Raw genomic sequence first — 19,820 nt, 5'->3', positions numbered from 1 at the left:
GTGGGCAACAAAGCGAGACTCCATCTCAAAAAAGACCAAAAAACAAAAAAAAAGTTATATTTTAGAAGATAAGCTTTTTCTTTCCTACACAAAGGAAAAGTGACAAGCCTATAAAACTCCCTTAACTTTAAAAACTATGTATACTTTATTATTTTTACTTTTTTTTTGAGACAGTGTCTCACTGTGTTGCTCAGGTTGGAGTGCAGTGGACTTCCTTCACTGCAACCTTGACTTCCCAGGCTCTGATGCTTCTCACACCTCAGCCTGCTGAGTAGCTAGGACTACAGGTGTGCACCACCCCGCCTAGCTAATTTATTTATTTATTTATTTGTATTTTTAGTAGAGACAGGGTGTTGCCATGTTGCCCAGGCTGGTCTCAAACTCCTGAGCTCTAGTGATCTGCCCGCCTCAGCCTCCCAAAGTGCTGGGATTTCCAGTGTGAGCCACTGTGCCTGGCCTCACTTTTTATTTTGTAAACTTCTGTATTGTCTAGATTTGTTACAAGCATATATTACTTTTCTAATTTTCACAAAAGGAGACTAAAAAGAAAAAAATGTCAATTTAATGTTTTAGGTCAGATTCATCTTATTTTATAAAAATACTAGTAACTAATATTTAAGAGGTTAAAAACAAACCCACAAGGGTAAAATATTAGAGGCCAGTCCTCTGGTGAATAAATTGGGAGTTTTTTTGGGAAAAAAAAATAAACAGTAACATTTTACATGGTAATTCCCCCTTTGGAAAAATGTTTCTGGTGCTCTGGATACATTAATTCAAAAGGAAGTAGTTTTGTAGGTTACATATCATGCTACTCAGGTTACCTTGCAGATAGAACCTGAGTAGCATGATAATCTTCCTTCCTCTTATTCCCAGAATACAGAAACCTGTACAGCTCATTTTTTTTTTCTCAAAAGTTGTTTGTTTATTTATTTATTTTATTTGAGATGGGGTCTCGCTCTGTGACCCAGGCTGGAGTGTAGTGGCACAATCTCAGCTCACTGCATTCTCCGCCTCCGAGGTTCAACCGATTCTCGTGCCTCAGTCTCCTGAGTAGATAGGACTACAGGCGTACACCACCATGCCTGGCTGGTTTTTTATATTTTCGGTAGAGACAGGGTTTCACCATGTTGCCCAGGCTGGTCTTGAACTCCTGGCCTCAAGTGATCTGCCCACCTCAGCCTCCCAAAGTGCTGGGATTACAGGTGTGAGCCACCATGCCTGGCCTTTATTTTTACCTTAAATCTTTATAATTAGATGATTAGCTAATGCTTGTGTTGAAGCCATACCCCAAGTCTTTTGGCTGTCACGGTAGCATTTTTAATTCTGCAAAGTATAGTCATAATATTATCTCTGTCGTAAGTACCTAAGGAACATAATATCTACAGGCCTCCATCTCTACTAGAAATTCCTTTGTTTTAGTGAGTTTATTCCCAAGTCTGAAATTAATGTTTGATCTGTCTTGAACTTCCATTTCCAATGATTCTGTCATTATGCGTACGATAAGGTTGGTCATTTTCTCTAAAACAGATACTACTACAAGTTGTATATAATTTAACAGCTGTCTACAAGGTGGTATTGAACAAACTGGCCCTAATTCATTCAGTAAACACTTATTAAGCTCTGTGATGTGTTGGGTTTTAGAATCTCTTTGCTTCAAGAAGCCACACTGCAGGTATCTGCACGACCTAAAAGGTCCGTACATTTTTTCAACTGACTGCTCCCTCAAGATCAAAGCCATTTTAACCCCATTTTCGCATAATTTGTTTACCACTAAGTTTTATTTTGCTTTTTTTTTTTCCCAGCCTCCTTTTTATTGCCGAGATGTTGCTGAAATGTATGACAATATCCTTCACAAACCCCTAAGTTTGAGGCCAGGAGTGAGCCTTACAGCCTGGTCCATTCTGGAAGAACTCCTAGAAAAAGACAGGCAAAATCGACTTGGTGCCAAGGAAGACTTTGTATGTAACAGCTTTCCCAGCTCCAGCTTTATTTAAGCTTATTTAAAATTTGGAAATAAAGCTTTATTTTATATGGTGTTTAATTGAATGAATACAACACGAGGAGAATAGCAACATGGAAAAAGAGCATACTCGTCCCCATAGTTTTCACCTGTATTTATATAAAACTATATAGTATTTAAAGCATTTTCTCTTGCATGCACTTTCGCCCTGTCCACCACATACACTTTCGCACCCTGTTATTTACTTGATTTTCATTTATTACAAATTCCCCTCCCCTTCTTTTTAAAAAGTGTTGTGTGGCATATTTTCACTACCTAAACTTACTTTTGCTGTTTTTATTGCTAAATAATACTAACATTTTCATGAACTAATAACACAGAGACTAACCAACTAGTAAGCTTTTTGTTGAGGGTTTGGGACTATCTAAACATCTAAATCATTTCCTTTGGCAGGAATTTGTTAAGTGCCTCTTGTCTGCATGAGGTAATGTCTTTTGCCTTGAACGCTGAATCACTTTTTTTTTTTTTTTTTTTTTGGAATTTGGTGAGACCTCCTTGATATAATTATGGAATCTGCATGTTTGTTTCAAATCAGAGTAATTAAATTTGTAGTGTAGTTACTGGCATTATGTTAGTGTGTCAGTAAATGCACAAAATATTAAGGAATATGAACTTCTAAATTGCTTTCTCAGATATTCTTGGAGGCTGCTTATCGGTCTTGAACCTGAGCTGTGAATAAAAGACTTTGCTGCTACTGCTCTACCCCCGGCTCCCCAGTTCAGCTGGTAGCTCTGCCAACAACTTCCTTTCCGTTGTTCCAGACAGTCTTGCTAATGTTTCACACCTCCTTGTCCCTTGGTCCATTTATTGAATTCATTGACGGAGATTGCAGCTCTAGATGAATCCAACTATCATCTCGTGGGCTGCTGAACAGTGCTAAAGAAAGTAACAAACTGGGCTTATTGGAAGCACTGTGAACCTTGTCTGTGCTTCCCCACTGTCTGGTAATACTCTGTTTCTCTGTGTAGCTTACTCTCCTCCTCTCTGTATTAACTATTTCACACCTTCTCTCCAGACTTCCCAGATGCCCTTTCTTCTTCTTCACTTTTAACAGATGATCTTGCCTTCTGTTTTGTAAGGAAAATAGAATCATCAGAGTGGAGCTAACTTAGCTTCCTGTTATCAAATCCACAGGCCTATATAAACCTGCAGGATCCTGTCATTTCCTTCCTCCTGTTGTAGTGGAAAAGGTCTGTTTCCACCTGTGCACTAGATCCTGTCCATTTGTAAGGAACCCTGTTCTTGCTTGCTTGTTTGTTTTGCACAAATAATTGCTCCCTTTTTTCTGGTTCCTTCCAGTCAGTAATTAAATGTTATCAAATCTGTTGCTTCTTAAGCCAAAAAAAACCCTCAGTCTTAAAAATATCCTGAGAGGTACTACTCTATCTTCTTCCCTTCTTAGCCAAACTTGTTGAAAGTTTTCTTTGTTCAGTCTCCCTTTCCCAAGCTCTTTCATTTCTCAGTCTACCACAAAATAGCCAGGAGAATTGCTGGATACTTTTCCTCAACTTACGCCGCCCTCAGCAGCATTTAAACTTGGCAACACTCTCCTGTTCTCTAGGCTTTTGCAAGAGCACACATACGTCTCATCTCAGGCTTTTCTTTCTGTATTTCTGGACCATTCTCCATTACCTCCTGTGTAAGCTCCTTTTCAACCTTCAAGTGTTGCGGTGCCCTGTTGTCCTAAACCCTCTTTTCTTCTGTGCTGTCTTCCTGGGCAATCTCAATTGATCCCATGGCTTTAGTTATCTATGTGTTTTCATCTCACACATTTATATCTTTTCTTTACTCTTCAGCCCTCTCTTCTAAACTCTAGACTTACATAGTATCTGCCTGCTCACCACCGCCACTTGGAGTTCTTGAGAGTACCTCAAATGCCGCTATTGTCCCCCTATGCTCCCTTTCGTATTAAAGGACATCACTGTCCATGTGGCTGTTCAGGCCAGAAATCTGAGAGGCATTCTTGAGTCTTCTCTCTTCCTTACTTCCATATTCAACAAACAGCCAGGTCCTGTTCCGTTTGCTGCCTGAATCTTTCCCATATCCAGACATTTCTTTCTAGCCCCACTGCTGCTACTCTTTTCCTACTATTTGTCTTCTTTAGTCTGGTTACAGTGGTAGCTGCTTTTCCTTTATCTGGTCCTGACTCTTCAATCTAATTCTCCCTGTAGCCAGGGTGGTGTTTTGGGGGAATTTTTTTTTTTTTTTTTTTTTTTTTTGAGACAGGGTTTTGCTTTGTCGCCGATGCTGGAGTTGTAGTGGTGTTATCGCGGCTCACTGCAGCCTCAACTTCCCAGGTTCAAATGATCCTCCCACCTCAGCCCCCAAATAGCTGGATTACAGGTGCGTGCCACCACACTATTTTGTAGAGATGGGGGAGTCTCATTGTATTGCCCAGGTTGGGTTTGAACTCCTGGGTTCAAGTGATCCTCCCACTTCGGCCCTCCGGAGTACTGGGATTATAGGTGTGAGCCACTGCGCCTGGCCCAGGGTGGTGGTTTAAAAAACATTTCTCACCAACCTGATGCTTTAAAAAACAAACAAAAAAAAACAGTTATGACATTCTCATGACTAAATCCCCTTGATGGCTTCTTGCGACCTTAGAGCAAAATCCAACATGTTTAACATAGACCTGATATGATACAGCCGGTTTAGCTCTTGAGCTTCACCTTATGTGACAGTCCCATCCTTCCCTACACTGCAGCCATATTGGACTCTCATTTTCTTGACCATACTAACCTTTTTGCCACCTCAGAGCCTTTCTGGAACATGCTCTCCCCATTCTTTTGTCTGGCTGAATTCTTACTCATTTTTCAGACCTCTCATGAGATACCATTTTCTCCAAGAAGTCTTTTTTAACCCACCAAATTAGATTGGATCCCGCTTTATACACTCCCATGGCACCTTGAAGGAAAAAAAGCTAGAGTCAATACTGTGCCGTTGTTTGGTAATACCAACCCTGAGTGGGATATTTTTTTATTAGTAGAACTCATGACAGATTTTATTTCTACTCTACTGTATAAAGCTCTCTGCCCAACTTCTTTACCCCCCCTACTCCAGTAATAACACTAATTCTTTGTACCTCTGTAGTGCTTTATTCTTTTCATAGCACTTTATATCTATACTTTACACTGATCCTTAAAACCTACTTCCCCTGAAGTATTTAGGGCAGAAATGTTATCCCCATTTTACCAGTGAGGAAACTGACTGTGAAGAGAATACAACTTAAGTTTAAGTAGATCATTCTAAGTAACTTTTTTCAGTCTTTCTATTGCTTACATGAATAACATCATTTTGCTACACAAATAACATACACATGTTCCTAAAAAGAGTCATTGAGGGGCAAAATAGTAATAGTGTGGCTTCATAAAATTATGCAGTTAGTACTTAATATATTCTTCAGCATTAGTCAAACATTTTTTTAATATTCCAGCTTGAAATTCAGAATCATCCTTTTTTTGAATCACTCAGCTGGGCTGACCTTGTACAAAAGAAGATTCCACCACCATTTAATCCTAATGTGGTAAGTATATATCCAAATCTTCCTTTCTAAAATCGTGAAACATAATAGCAGTTCATTATAATTTTGAGACTAGATCTCAGAATCACCTGAATTAAATGGAGTCATTACCTAAATATTTGTAAAATATGTCACTCAGGGTTGTCTAGTATAACTGATAACTTTGGGGAGACCAGTAAGATTATAGTTAGATTAGCTTGATAAAAATATCTTCCAGGACAGTAATTGTAAAGTGTTTCTTTGGAATATGTGTAAGAAAAGAATGAACTCAATAAGTCAGCCAGGGATGGTGGCTCACACCTGTAATCCCAGCACTTTGGGAGGCTGAGGCGGGCAGATCACTCCCAGCACTTTGGGAGGCCGAGGTGAGTGGATCACTTGAGGCCAGGAGTTCAAGATCAACCTGGCCAACATGGCGAAACCCTGTCTCTACTAAAAATACAAAAAAAAAAAATTATCTGGGTGTGGTGATGCATGCCTTTACACTCCCAAACTACTAGGGAGTATGAGGCATGAGGATCACTTGAACTCAGGAGGTGGAGATTGCAGTGAGTCAAAATTGCGCCACTGCACTCCAGCCTGGGTGATAGAGCAAGACCCTGTCTCAAAATAAAATTGGAAAAAAAAAAAAAAACAGGTATAGACAAACATTAATAAAATAATATTAATGTAAATTGTTACTTTTTTGGGAAAACAATAGGATAGTATTATAAAAATGTTAGTGTTAGCTAGACTTGTTAAATCTATTTGATGGAAACATTTCACCTAAAGATAATTTGTTTAAAGCAAAAAGCCACATTGTAGATGAGCTTTATACTATTAACAGTGGTGGGAAATTTTGGAAAATACAGTAAATATATAACAACAGGGAAATTGTTAATAATCATCAGTAGGCCAGTAATGATGTTAGTAACTAATGATAGCTGCCTTTGTATAGGGATATACACTTTGTATGTGTTATAATATATAATTTACTCTTCAAGCTACCAGCTTATTAATAAGTATTACTTAGTAATACTTACTGTTTTTCTTATTACACATTTTATAAATGAGGAAATAGAAGCTCAGAGATGTCTCATAGCTGGATGAAAAGTAGTAGAGCCAGGATTCTAATATATGCATGATTCCAGAGTCATCATTCTATGTTTCCTTATGTGCTATTGTCTTTTCTTGTTAAATTGTATAAAAATGAGCAAACACTTAGAAAATCCTTATAAAGTTACATGAAAACATGGTAATTACAATTTCTGTGACTTATAATTATAGCAGTAAAAATAAGGATAAGGACTAGAATAGAATATAAACCAAGATTGGTTTGGAGTTCTAAGATCATAGGTGAATTTAAGTTTTTTGATGTTGCTGTAAAACTTAAGGAATACTTTTTTTTTTTTTTGAGACGGAGTCTCGCTATGTCGCCCAGGCTGGAGTGCAGTGGCCGGATCTCAGCTCACTGCAAGCTCCGCCTCCCGGGTTTACGCCATTCTCCTGCCTCAGTCTCCCGAGTAGCTGGGACTACAGACGCCCACCACCTCGCCCAGCTAGTTTTTTGTATTTTTTAGTAGAGACAGGGTTTCACCATGTTAGCCAGGATGGTCTCGATCTCCTGACCTCGTGATCCGCCCGTCTTGGCCTCCCAAAGTGCTGGGATTACAGTCTTGAGCCACCACGCCCGGCCTTTTTTTTTTTTTTGGAGACAGTCTTGCTCTGTCGCCAGGCTGGAGTGCAGTGGTGCAATCTTGGCTCACTACAACCTCTGCCTCCCTGGTTCAGGATATTCTCCTGCCTCAGCCTCCTGAGTAGCTGGGACTACAGGGGTGCGCCACCACGCCCAGCTAATTTTTGTATTTTTAGTGGAGATGGGGTTTCACCATGTTGGCCAGATGGTCTTGATCTCTTGACCTCATGATCTACCCGCCTCAGCCTCCCAAAGTGCTGGGATTACACGCATGAGCCACCGTACCTGGCCAGGAATACTTTTTTAATAAATTAGAGCACATAAGGAGATCAGGAAAGTATTACTTAATAGTCTATCAGGCTTTGTTCAAGGTTAATTTCTATACATAGCTCCTAGCTGGTATTAATAGGTGTAATATTTTACACCTACATACATAATATTTGTAGACTGACTTATTTCATGTAGTGCATCCAGGAATGACACCATTAAGAATAATTTTGGTCCCAAATTTGTAGAGTTTGTGGTAGGAAACTAAGACTCTTAAGAATTATTTTTCTCTTTAGACTAAGTATCTTAGCAGAATTTAATTACATTCAAATAAATATATCATCAGGCATGTTGAATTAGGGACTCCTAAGCGACATTGGAAATGGATAGCTCCAGCATTGGATCCCTGCTCTTCTCTGATTAACTAGAAGTTAAGCTTCTCTATACTTATTTTTTCTTTCACAACATGAGCTGTGAGGTTTAATTCAGGTAACATTTGTAAAGCACCAGAGTGCATTGCACACAGTAGATATTTAATTAGTAATATCTTTTTTTTAATCATTTTCCCTCTGGGAATTTTCCCATTAAATATTTATTGGTAACTTGGTTAGAAAACACAAATAAGTAGAACATAGGCTCTGTCTTCAAGAAAATTACAGTTAAGGGGATAAAATATATAAAGAGAAGAGTTAAATAATTATATATTTAGTGTATATCAGGCATTCAGTGTTGTGGAATTAAAATATGTAATGTGAGACAAAAAAACAGATGCCTCATAATAACTTATGGTTGCATCTGTGGGGGAAAAACAGTTGACAGAAATAGTCTTTGATGCTTATTCTTTCAGTGAATAAAATAAATTAGTTGATTTTCCAGTCTGCTTAGTGTTTTATATTTTAATAGGGTAGTTACTAGGAAAAGAGAGAGTGGGGTTATTGACCATGCTAAGCTTCAGTATTTCTATGATGAATGTTGCTAGCAGTTAGTGAGAATTATTACAAAATCTAACAGGTTGCATAAAATATTTACTTCAATTATACATGTCCAACTAGTCTACATTAAAAAAGGACTCGAAGTAGTTTATTTCTCTGTTTACAATGGGTAAAAACGCATTCTGGATTCTCTTTTTTAGCCCACAAACTTGAGGTTATACTGCTAAATGTTTAATTTATCCTAATAAGATTTGGTTGCTTAATTTTATTCTCTCAGCAGCTGATAGAGAAAGGATAAGAGCAGTGGCCTAAAATGGGTTAATACAATGAATGAGTACATTATTATATTTTAATCTTTTTTTTGCTATAAAAATCATCAACAAGTAGTTTTTGACACTTTGAAAGATTTCTCATTATACCATTTCAGAACAACTAACACAAAAGAAGTACCTCCAAAATAAGCCATATTCATATAGGATTTCACTGAAGCTCCATCTGAAATCCTCTAAGTTACTATGAAGCATATCCTAACATTTCATTCTATGTTGGATACATCCAGGTTTTGATCCTTGCCTCCACTTTAATCCTCAGAAAAACTCACTTTGTTGCTGGTTTCATTTTGGCATCTCTTGGAATACAAATTGCTCAGGTTTTTCACTCCATTTTTGAAATACCGACTATTCTGCATAGCTAATAGTTTACAGTTCTGTGGCCTCAGTCCCTGCTTTAGGAATTTCTGTTTATTATGTATAAAATTTTGGAAAAGTATGAAAACAAAATTGACTGCTTGGTGGGAGAGGGCTCACCAACATTTCAAATTAGAGGTTCCCCCCAAAAAGTCCTTAAAGTAAAAGTATAGCATAGAAAATAATCCCTAAATTTAAAAGTATGGCATAGTCCTGCCCTGAGGGGGTAGATGTGGTATGCAGCTGTGATAGGAGTGGCTTGGCCATGCTCCAAGTGGGTCATTCAGAACCCATCTGAGGGGTGGGTCTGGACCTGGGGAGAGGCTGGCATCATTCTAACAATTCTGTAAGCTGAAAGAAAATATTCATTGCTGGGTCAATGAATCACTCTTTTTAATGGTTGTTAACACTAGCTAAGTGTTAAGGGATTGGATGTGGTAGGAAGGGAAATACTATGAAAATACAGGGGTTTGGAAAGGACAGATTGGAGTGAGGGTGTGTATTAGTACCAGCACATAGTTATGCTGTACATTTCCAAGTAGAGGGGAGAAAAAAGGAATTAGCTTCTAGTGCGTCCCCCCGTGTACCCAGCATTGTGTTAGGTCCTTGATACGCATTCCCAAACCCTCTGAAGAATTAAAACCTAGGTATGGGCTGAACACAGTGGCTCATACCTGTAATCCCAGTACTTTGTGAGGCTCAGGTGGGTGGATTTTTTGAGCCCAGGAGTTCCAGACCAGCCTGGGCAACATGGCAAGACCCTGTCTCTTAACAACAACAACAACAGAAAGTGAAAAATAGCTGGGTTTGGTGGCATGCACCTGTAGTCACACCTATTCCAGGCACCTAAAAGTAACCCTTGCAAGACCTAAGATAATATTTTTGTGTATAATCTTTAAGTGAAGAATGCTTTTTAAAGCACGACCCAGAAGCCATAAGAGAAAAAAGTTGGTAGATTTAACTACATAAAATTTCATTTATTGATTGATTGATTGAGACAGAGTCTTGCTCTGTTGCCCAGGCTGGAGTGTAGTGGCGTTATCTTGGTTCACTGAAACCTCCGCCTCCCAGGTTTAAGCTATTCCACTGCCTCAGCCTCCCAAGTAACTGGGACTACAGGTGTGCACCACCACACCCGGCTGCTTTTTGTATTTTTAGTAGAGATGGGCAGAGCCCTCACTCTTTTTTTTTATTGTTTTTATTTATTTATTTATTTATTTTTGAGATGGAGTCTTGCTCTGTCACTTTTTAAAGCATGACCCAGAAGCCATAAGAGAAAAAAGTTGGTAGATTTGACTACATAAAATTTCATTTCATTTATTGATTGATTGATTGAGACAGAGTCTTGCTCTGTCACCCAGGCTGGAGTGCAGTGGCACGATCTTGGCTCACTGCAACCTCCACTTACTGGGTTCAAGTGATTCTCTTGCCTCAGCCTCCCAAGTAGCTGGGACTACAGGTGCCTGCCACCATGCCTGGCTAATTTTTTGTATTTTTAGTAAAGATGGGGTTTCATCGTATTAACCAGGATGGTCTCGATCTCCTGACCTCATGATCCGCCTGCCTCGTCCTCCCAAAGTGCTGGGATTACAGGCATGAGCTACCGTGCCTGGCCCGCCCTCACTCTTAATAAAGCACATAGTACAGGTTGAGTATCCTTTATCTGAAATGTTTGGGACCAGAATTGTTTTAGATTTGGAATTGTTTTTTGGATTTTGGGATTTACTTAGTTATTGAGCATCCCAAATCTGAAAATCTGAAATTCAAAATGCTCCAGTGACTGTCATGTAGATGCTCAAAATTTTTGGATTTTGGAGCATTTTGGATTTGGGATGCTCAGCCTGTATTATTCCTGTCAGTATCAGCCATGAGCCATGAGGGCATTATAAAGGCAAGTCAGAGAACATTGCCATCATTTGAGTACCTTCTACATGTTACATTCGGGAAATTTTATTTATTAACACATCAGATGCTTGCAACAACCTGAGGAGGTAGGTGATAGTATTATTACTTTATGGAAGAAGAAACAAGCTCATAGAGATAGAGTAGTTTATATAACGAATTACACAACTGTAATCCCAGCACTTTGAGTGGCCAAGACGGGCATATCACTTGAGGTCAGAAGTTCGAGACCAGCCTGGCCAACATGGCGAAACCCTGTCTCTACTAGAAATACAAAAATTAGCTGGGCATGGTGGCACATACCTGTAGTCCCAGCTACTCAGAAGTCTGAGGCATGATAATTGCTTGAACCTGGAAAGTGGAGGTTTCAGTGAGCCAAGATCACGCCACTGCACTCCAGCCTGGGCAACAGAATGAGATTCTGTCTCAAAAAAAAGACAGCTAGCAAATTTTGTAGCCAGAATTCAAGAGCCCATGCTTGAAGGATTGTATATAAGAATTTGATGAGGAAAAATACACACATGCATACATACATATAAAATTTCTAGCATTCTTCGTCTCTATGGGGGATTTTCTCATATGGGAGGATCTAGCATTCTGGGTTTTTGTGGTCTCTGCTCAGTCTGTAGATGTACGAGGCTATTATCCTTTGCTTGTAATATCTGCTCTGAATTTCTATGAGTGCACCCTCAGTTAGACTTAATGACTTGAACATTTTAAGGGTTCCCTTCCCTGTAGAGCAGAAATAACCTAGAAATTCAGGGATGGACTTTTTTTTTTTTTTTGAGACGGAGTCTTGCTCTGTCGCCCAGGCTGCAGTGCAATGGCGCGATCTCGGCTCACTGCAAGCTCCGCCTCCCAGGTTCACGCCATTCTCCTGCCTCAGCCTCCTGAGCAGCTGGGAATACAGGCACCTGCCACCAGGCCCGGCTAATTTTTTGTATTTTTTTAGTAGAGACGGGGTTTCACCTTGTTAGCCAGGATGGTCGCGATCTCCTAACCTCGTGAACCGCTCGCCTAGGCCCCCCAAAGTGCTGGGATTACAGTCGTGAGCCACCGTGCCCGACCAGGGATGGACTTTAAGAGTGAATCACCTGAATTTGTATCCTAGTTTTTGTCTATAAATATATTGGGGCTGGGCATGGCGGCTCATGGCTGTAATCTCAGCACTTTGGGAGGCTGAGGTGGGAGGATTGCTTGAGCCCAGGAGTTCAAGACCAGCCTGGACAACATGGTGAGACCTCGACTCCACTAAAAATAAAAAATAAGCCAGGTATAGTGACATATGCCTGTGGTCCCAGCTACTTGGGTAAGGCTTAGGCAGGATGATCCCTTGAGCCCAGGAGGTGGAAGCTGCAGTGAGCTGTGATTGTGCCACTGCATTCCATCCTGGGCTACAGGATGACACCCTGTCTCAAATTTGTGTGTGTGTGTGTGTGTGTGTGTGTGTGTGTGTGTGTAGGAAAGGTAGAGTCTATTAGCTTGCATCAGATTTGTAAAGGAAAATTAAGAATGACTGTCTATGAGCTTAAGCAGCCATCATGCTTAATTTTCATATCAGGACTTCGTAGCCCTCCAGAGCTAAGATGCCCTAGTCAAATGCTTTATGACATTCTCTGTAGCACAGTGAGAGTCATCTTTCACAATTTTGCTTATAACCAATAACCTAATTAAATAACTGATAACAAAATTATAATTTTACCTTATAACTGCTTCATTTCTTCATCAGAAGGCTTTACCTACCCATAATTGAGAAACCAGATGGATAGGCATTTTATGGAAATGCAAATACAAAATGCTATCCTGAAAACCTACCTGAGACCTTTTTCTAAACTTGGGTGTAGTGAGGCAGTGATGGGTAGAGAGAAAGGGGATCAGTGACAAGCCTTGAGATGTAAATTAACAATGAATCTCTGTTTGTGAGCCTTCCTTACCTTTCTCTCTCCTCCCCCAACTCAAAAAGAACCTTAACTGTTAGAACAAGCTTGTTCAACCCACGGTCTGTGGGCTGCATGCGGCACAGGGTGGTTTTGAATGCGGCCCAACACAAATTCTTAAACTTTCTATAAAACATTGAGAGTTTTTTTGCATTTTTTTGTTTGCTTTTTAGCTCATCAGCTATTGTTAGTGTTAGTGAGGGTGGTCCAAGACCATTCTTCTTTTAGTGTGGCCCAGGGAACCCAAAAGATTGGACACCCCTGTTTCAGAAGGACAGATAACTTCACCTAAATAATAAAGGTCAGGAAAGGAAAAACAGAAAAGTGTTTCAAGGGAATGAATTAGGAAGACATCTAAACTTGCCAGCAATAAACACACAAATTCATAAAGGAGTTGTAATAAAAGACTAAATTGGGCCAGGCGCAGTGGCTCACGCCTGTAATCCCAGCACTTTGGGAGGCTGAGGCAGGTGAATCACGAGGTCACCATGTCAGCCTGACCAACATGGTGAAACCCTGTCTCTACTAAAAATACAAAAAGTTAGCTGGGCGCAGTGGGTGGGTGCCTATAATCCCAGGTACTCAGGAGGCTGAGGCAGGAGAACTGCTTGAACCCAGGAGGTGGAGGTTGCAGTGAGCCAAGATCGCTCCACTGGCACTCCAGCACAGGTGGCAGTGCAAGACCCTGTCTCAAAAAAATAAATAAAGAATTAAATTAATGAAAGAAAAGCTAAGATGAATAATACTGTGCTTTTGATGTTTTAGGCTGGACCAGATGATATCAGAAACTTTGACACAGCATTTACAGAAGAAACAGTTCCATATTCTGTGTGTGTATCTTCTGACTATTCTATAGTGAATGCCAGTGTATTGGAGGCAGATGATGCATTCGTTGGTTTCTCTTATGCGCCTCCTTCAGAAGACTTATTTTTGTGAACAGTTTGCCATTCAGAAACCATGGAGCAAAATAAGTCTATAGATGGGACTGAAACTTCTATTCATGTGAATATATTCAAATATGTATAACTAGTGCCTCATTTTTACATGTAATGATGAAAACTGAAAAAATGTATTTTCTGCTATGTGCAAGAAAAATAGGGCATTTCAAAGAGCTGTTTTGATTAAAATTTATATTCTTGTTTAATAAGCTTATTTTTAAACAAAATTTAAAAGCTCTTATTCTTAGCATTAACCTATTTTTAAAGAAACCTTTTTTGCTATTGACTGTTTTTTCCCTCTAAGTTTACACTAACATCTACCCAAGATAGACTGTTTTTTAACAGTCAATTTCAGTTCAGCTAACATATATTAATACCTTTGTAACTCTTTACTATGGCTTTTGTTATCACATCAAAACTATGCAATTGGTACATGGTTGTTTAAGAAGAAACCGTATTTTTCCATGGTAAATCACTGTTCGAAATATTTGGTTCATGGTATGATCAAAGTGTAAAAGCATAATGAATACATTGGCTGCTAGTTAACAATTGGAATAACTTTATTCTGCAGATCATTTAAGAAGTAACAGGCCGGGCGCGGTGGCTCACGCCTATAATCCCAGCACTTTGGGAGGCTGAGGTGGGTGGATCACCTGAGGTCAGGAGTTCGAGACCAGCCTGACCAACATGGAGAAACCCTGTCTCCACTAAAAATACAAAATTGGCGGGGCATGGTGGCGCATGCCTATAATCCCAGCGACTCGGGAGGCTAAGGAAGGAGAATCGCTTGAACCCAGGAGGCGGAGGTTGCTGTGAGCCGAGATCTCACCATTGCACTCCAGCCTGGGCAACAAGAGGGAAACTCCATCTCAAAAAAAAAATAAGTAACAAAAAGAAATTATTTGTTTTTGAAATACCAATTCAACTTTGTGGATTATTTTTCCTCTGAAGGAAAAGAAAAAGTTTAATGGTTAGGATTTTTAAGTATTCCCAAAGATCTGAAGGGTAATGAAATGTACTGCTGGATTTTTTGAGGTGGTACCAAAAATGAATGTCTCTCTGTCATATATTTATATTACAAATACATTGTGTTTATGTTCTGTTCATCTTTTGAATGTTTAGTATGCTATTAAGTCATTCTAAATCTTTGTATTTGCTTTTGCAAATAGGTATTTCAAAGCTCTTTTCCTAATTGGTTAAGTAAAATAAAAAATTGAGCTTTCTAGAGTATTTGCCTAATTGGGAATTAAAAAGTAAAATAACAGCCAGGCATGGTGGCTCATGCCTATAATCCCAGCATCCTGGGAGGCCGAGGCAGGCAGATTATTTGAGCTCAGGAGTTTGAGACCATCCTGGTCAACGTGGCGAAACCCTATCTCTACAAAAAAATACAAAAACTAGCCAGACATGGTGGCACATATCTTTAGTCCCAGCTACTCTGGAGGCTGAAGTTGGAGGATGACTTGAGCCCAGGAGATGGAAGTTGCAGTGAACTGAAATCGTGCCACTGCACTTTTCAGCCTGGGTGCCAGAGCGAGACCCTAGTTAAGAAAAAAAAAAAAGAAAAAAACAAATTGTGGGTCAGTGTAAATGTATATAGTTTTATTGCAATGTAACAAAAGCTGAAAATCAGGCAGATGTGTATTCAGTATCCAATTCAATATATCTTAGAAAAAGTGCAGGAAACAGACCTTAAAATTGTAACCTACCAACTAACTTACATGCTTATAAAAGTAAAGGAGAATAACTGGCTGGGCATGGTGGCTTATGCCTATAAAATCCCAGCACTTTGGGAGGCCAAGGCAGGAGGATCAGTTGAGCCCACGAGTTCAAGACCAGCCTGGGCAATGTAGTGACACCTCATTTCTATTTATTTAAAAAAAAAAAAAAAAAAAGAAGAACTTTAAAAAATTAAAAATAAGCTTACCTTGGATTCTTGGCTTAGAGTAGAGGTTTTTTTAAGTTATGTAGGAAACATTTTTGTAAAAGTTTAATGACCCACGTTAGATGCTCCAAGAGCAAGCATCCCTTCCATGTATGTCTTGAGAAAGAAATCACGAAAGCATTTCTCACCAATATTCTTTGGCTTAAAAGTGTTTAGCAGAATTGGGCAGTGGGGGTGGCAGTGTGCTTTTCTTATATTAATATTTACATCCAATACACTGAATCTTCCTTTAGAGGTAAGACTTTAATATCTACACTGTAAATATTTGGTTTATTTGGCACTACTGTAAGTTTTGTTTTTACACAAAGCTCTTATTATAAAGCAAAATAAAAATTGTAGTTTCTTGTATGATTTTTTTGTACTCATTCATTCCTGTTAAGCTGCCAAAAATTAAAGTGCAATATTGTATATTTTTAAGAACAAATTTAAAATAGAATTTTGATGTTTCTCAGATCACAAGAAATACAAATCTATATAGTATAATAAAATCAGCAAAAAAAATCAACTAATGTCTCTCATTATTTGAAATTGAAATTGGTAATGGTTACAATAGTCATTATAAAATAAATTATTTATATGTGTGAGGGAAAATAAAATTTGAACAAATTATTTGGACACATGAATTACTAGATTATCATAGGCTTATGTGTATAATATCCAGAGAACAAAATGTTTTCTAAGTTTCAAGTTTATCTTTTCTCTCATAGCATAAGCCTTTTAGGAAAATGTATACCCTTCGAATAACCATTTCATGGTTATTATCAAAGTATACCAGAAGGTCTAAATGAAGACTCTAACATTTTTCATGTTACCCATACCTCCCATTTTATTGCATATGGTATAAAATAGGGCTTCCCAGCCATTGTTGCCTCATGATACACACTGAAAATTACCAAATTTGTCACACTTGGGGAATAGGTGCCCAACGATGCAGGCAGTGGTAGTAGATCCTCTGTGTGAAGTTTTCATACGCAACTTACAAAGAAAGCCAGCAAACACTGTTTAGATATGATTTAAGAAGAGTTAGCATTTGAATGGAGGTTTAAATATTCTGAATTTTTACCACTGAAAAATTTATCATTACCAATATCTTTAGCATGTTTGTAACAAATAATAGTGATTTGCCACAGTCAAATGATACTACAGTACACAAACATAAGTCATTCTTTTGTATATAATGTACTCTGTTAAAAGTAGGAATAGATATGCAGGAGCATTTTTGGTAATGCTGTAATGACCTTTTCAATACAGTGTTAAAACTGATAACTTTCATCCCTCATACAAGCAGTTTGGAAATTAAGTCTTTTTGAAGTGGGATTTCCCATTCATTCATTTATCGAGACTGTCTCACCCTGTTGCCCAGGCTGGAGGGCAGTGGTGCAATTTCAGCTCACTGCAACCGCCATCTCCCAGGTTCAAGTGATTCTCGTTCTTCAGCCTCCTGAGTAGCTGGGACTACAGGCATGCACCACCACACCCAGCTAATTTTTGTATTTTTTAGTAGAGACAGGGTTTGGCCAGGCTGGTTTGGAACTCCTGGCCTCAAGTGATATGCCTGCCTCAGCCTCCCAGAGTGCTGGGATTACAGGCATGAGCCACCATGCTAGGCCTGGAGGAGGATATAACAATTCTAAATATATATATGTGCACCCAACACTGGAGCACCCAGATTAATAACAAAGCAAATATTACTAGGTCTAAAGAGAGAGATAGACAGTAATACAATAATGGGGAATTTCAATATCCCCCTCTCAGTATTAGATCACCTAGACAGAAAATCAAGAAACATTGAATTTAAACTGGACTTTAGACAAATAGACCTGTCAGATATTTACATAACGTTGTATCTAACAACTGCAGAATATATATTCATTTCATCAGCACATAGAACATTCTCCAGAATAGACCATATGTTAAGCTACAAAACAAGCCTCAACAAATTTTTTTAAATCAATGTATCATGTATCTTCTCAGACCACAATGGAATAAAACCAGGAATCCATACCAAGAGTAACTTTGGAGAGTGTAAATACGTGGAAATTGAACAACATGCTCCTGGATGACTGACCATTGGGTCAACAAAGAAATTAGGACAGAAGTGGAGAAAAAATTTTTGAAACAGATGAAAATGGAAACATGACGTACCAAAACCTGTGGGATGCAGCAAAAGTAACACTAAGAGAAGCTTATGGTAATAAATGCCTACATCCAAAAAGTAGCAAGGTTACAAATTAACAATCTAACAATGTACTTCAAGGAACCAGGAAAAGCAAGAACAAACAAAACCCAAGATGAGCAGAAGAAACAATAAAGATCAGGGCAGAACTAAATGAAATAGACTAAAGGATATAAAGGATCAATGAATTAAATTGGTTCTCGGAAAAGATAAAATTGATAAGTAGACTAAACAATATAAAGGATCAATGAATTAAGTTGGTTCTTGGAAAAGATAAAATTGATAAACTGCTAGCGAGATTAGCCAAGAAAATAAGAGAAGACCACCCAAATAATCAGAAATGAAAAAGGAGACATCACAACTGATACCACACAAATAGAAAAGATTATCAAATTATTATGAACAACTATACATAGGAAAACCTAGGGCCGGGCGCGGTGGCTCACGCCTGTAATCCCAGCACTTTGGGAGGCCAAGGCGGGTGGATCATGAGGTCAGGAGATCGAGACCATCCTGGCTAACATGGTGAAACCCCGTCTCTACTAAAAATACAAAAAATTAGCTGGGTGTGGTGGCGGGCACCCGTAGTCTCAGCTACTGGGGAGGCTGAGGCAGGAGAATGGTGTGAACCCGGGAGGCAGAGCTTGCAGTGAGCCAAGATGGCGCCACTGCACTCCAGCCTGGGTGACACAGCAAGACTCTGTCTCAAAAAAAAAAAAAAGAAAACTGAGAAGTGGATAAATTCCTGGAAACATAAAACCTACCAAGATTGAATCAGGAAGAAATGGAATACCTGAATGGACCAGTAATGAGTAGCAAGATTGAATCAGTAACAAAAAGTCTCCCAACAAAAAAAGCTTATGACTAAATAGAATCACAGCCAAATCAAAATGATAATACACCACAATCAACTAGGATTTATACTTGATCCTATGTCAAGTATATGTAACAGATGCAAGGATGGTTCAACATATGCAAATCAATACACATGATACATCACATTAACAGAATGGAGAAAACACATGATCATCTCAATAGTTGGAGAAAAAGCATTTCATAAAATTCAACATCCCTTTGTCATAAAAACCCTCAACAAAACAAGGCATAGAAGGAATATACCTAAAAATAATAAAGGCCATATATGATAAACCCAGAGGTAATATAATAAATGGAAAAAGTTGAAAGCCTTTTCTCTAAGAACTGGAACAATACAAGGACACCCATTTTCACTACTTCTATTTGACCTAGTTCTGGAAGTCATAGCCAGAGCCATCAGGCAAGAGAAAGAAAAAGCATGCAAGTTGGAAAAGAGTAAGTTAAGCTGGGTGCAGTGGCTCACACCTGTAATCCCAGCACTTTGGGAGGCTGAGGCAGGTGGATTGCTTGAGGTCAGGAATTTGAAACCAGCCTGGCCAACATGGGGAAACCCCATCTCTACTAAAATACAAAAATTAGCTAGTCGTAGTGGCGGGTGCTTGTAATACCAGCTATTAGGGAGGCGGAGGCAGGATAATCGCTTGAACCCAGGAGGGAGGCAGAGGTTGCAGTGAGCTGAGATGGCACCACTACACTGCAGCCCGGGTGACAGCGAGACTGTCTCAAAAAAAAAAAAAAAAAAAAAAAAAGTTAAATTGACCCTCTTCACTGATGATTTTGTTTTTTTCTTTTGAGACATAGTCTTGCCCTCATGCCCAGGCTGAAGTGCAGTAGTGCAATCACGGTTTGCTATAGCTCAATCTCCCAGGCTCAAGTGATGCTCCCACCTCAGCCTCTCAAGTAGCTGGGACTACAGGCACACACCTGTAGTTTATCATATAGCCAG

At 39.1% G+C, this 19,820-nt stretch overlaps 1 protein-coding gene and 1 long non-coding RNA gene across 15 annotated transcripts in view; one reads left to right on the top strand and one right to left on the bottom strand.

The window, feature by feature from the left end:
* The window catches only part of LOC105482178 (serum/glucocorticoid regulated kinase family member 3), a 195,047-nt gene extending 176,323 nt beyond the window's left edge, over positions 1-18,724 (top strand). For 12 of the 14 annotated variants that reach the window (XM_011742160.3, XM_011742165.2, XM_011742161.3 and 9 more), the window contains 3 exons: positions 1,803-1,958; positions 5,454-5,543; positions 13,705-18,724. In XM_011742160.3, coding sequence (XP_011740462.1) covers positions 1,803-1,958; positions 5,454-5,543; positions 13,705-13,875 — 417 coding nt within the window. In that variant the 3' untranslated portion in view covers positions 13,876-18,724. The remainder of the gene's footprint in view (positions 1-1,802; positions 1,959-5,453; positions 5,544-13,704) is intronic. The other 2 variants (XM_071068158.1, XM_011742167.3) reach the window with 2 other exon arrangements.
* The window catches only part of LOC105482180 (uncharacterized), an 85,941-nt gene that overhangs the window by 52,420 nt on the left and 13,701 nt on the right, over positions 1-19,820 (bottom strand). The gene's annotated exons all lie outside the window — the stretch shown is intronic.

This window comes from Macaca nemestrina, chromosome 8 (assembly GCF_043159975.1).
Source record: "Macaca nemestrina isolate mMacNem1 chromosome 8, mMacNem.hap1, whole genome shotgun sequence".
Classification (NCBI taxonomy): domain Eukaryota; kingdom Metazoa; phylum Chordata; class Mammalia; order Primates; family Cercopithecidae; genus Macaca; species Macaca nemestrina.
The sequence above is the reverse complement of the archived record's forward strand: the minus strand, read 5'-3'. Positions and strand labels throughout refer to the sequence as shown.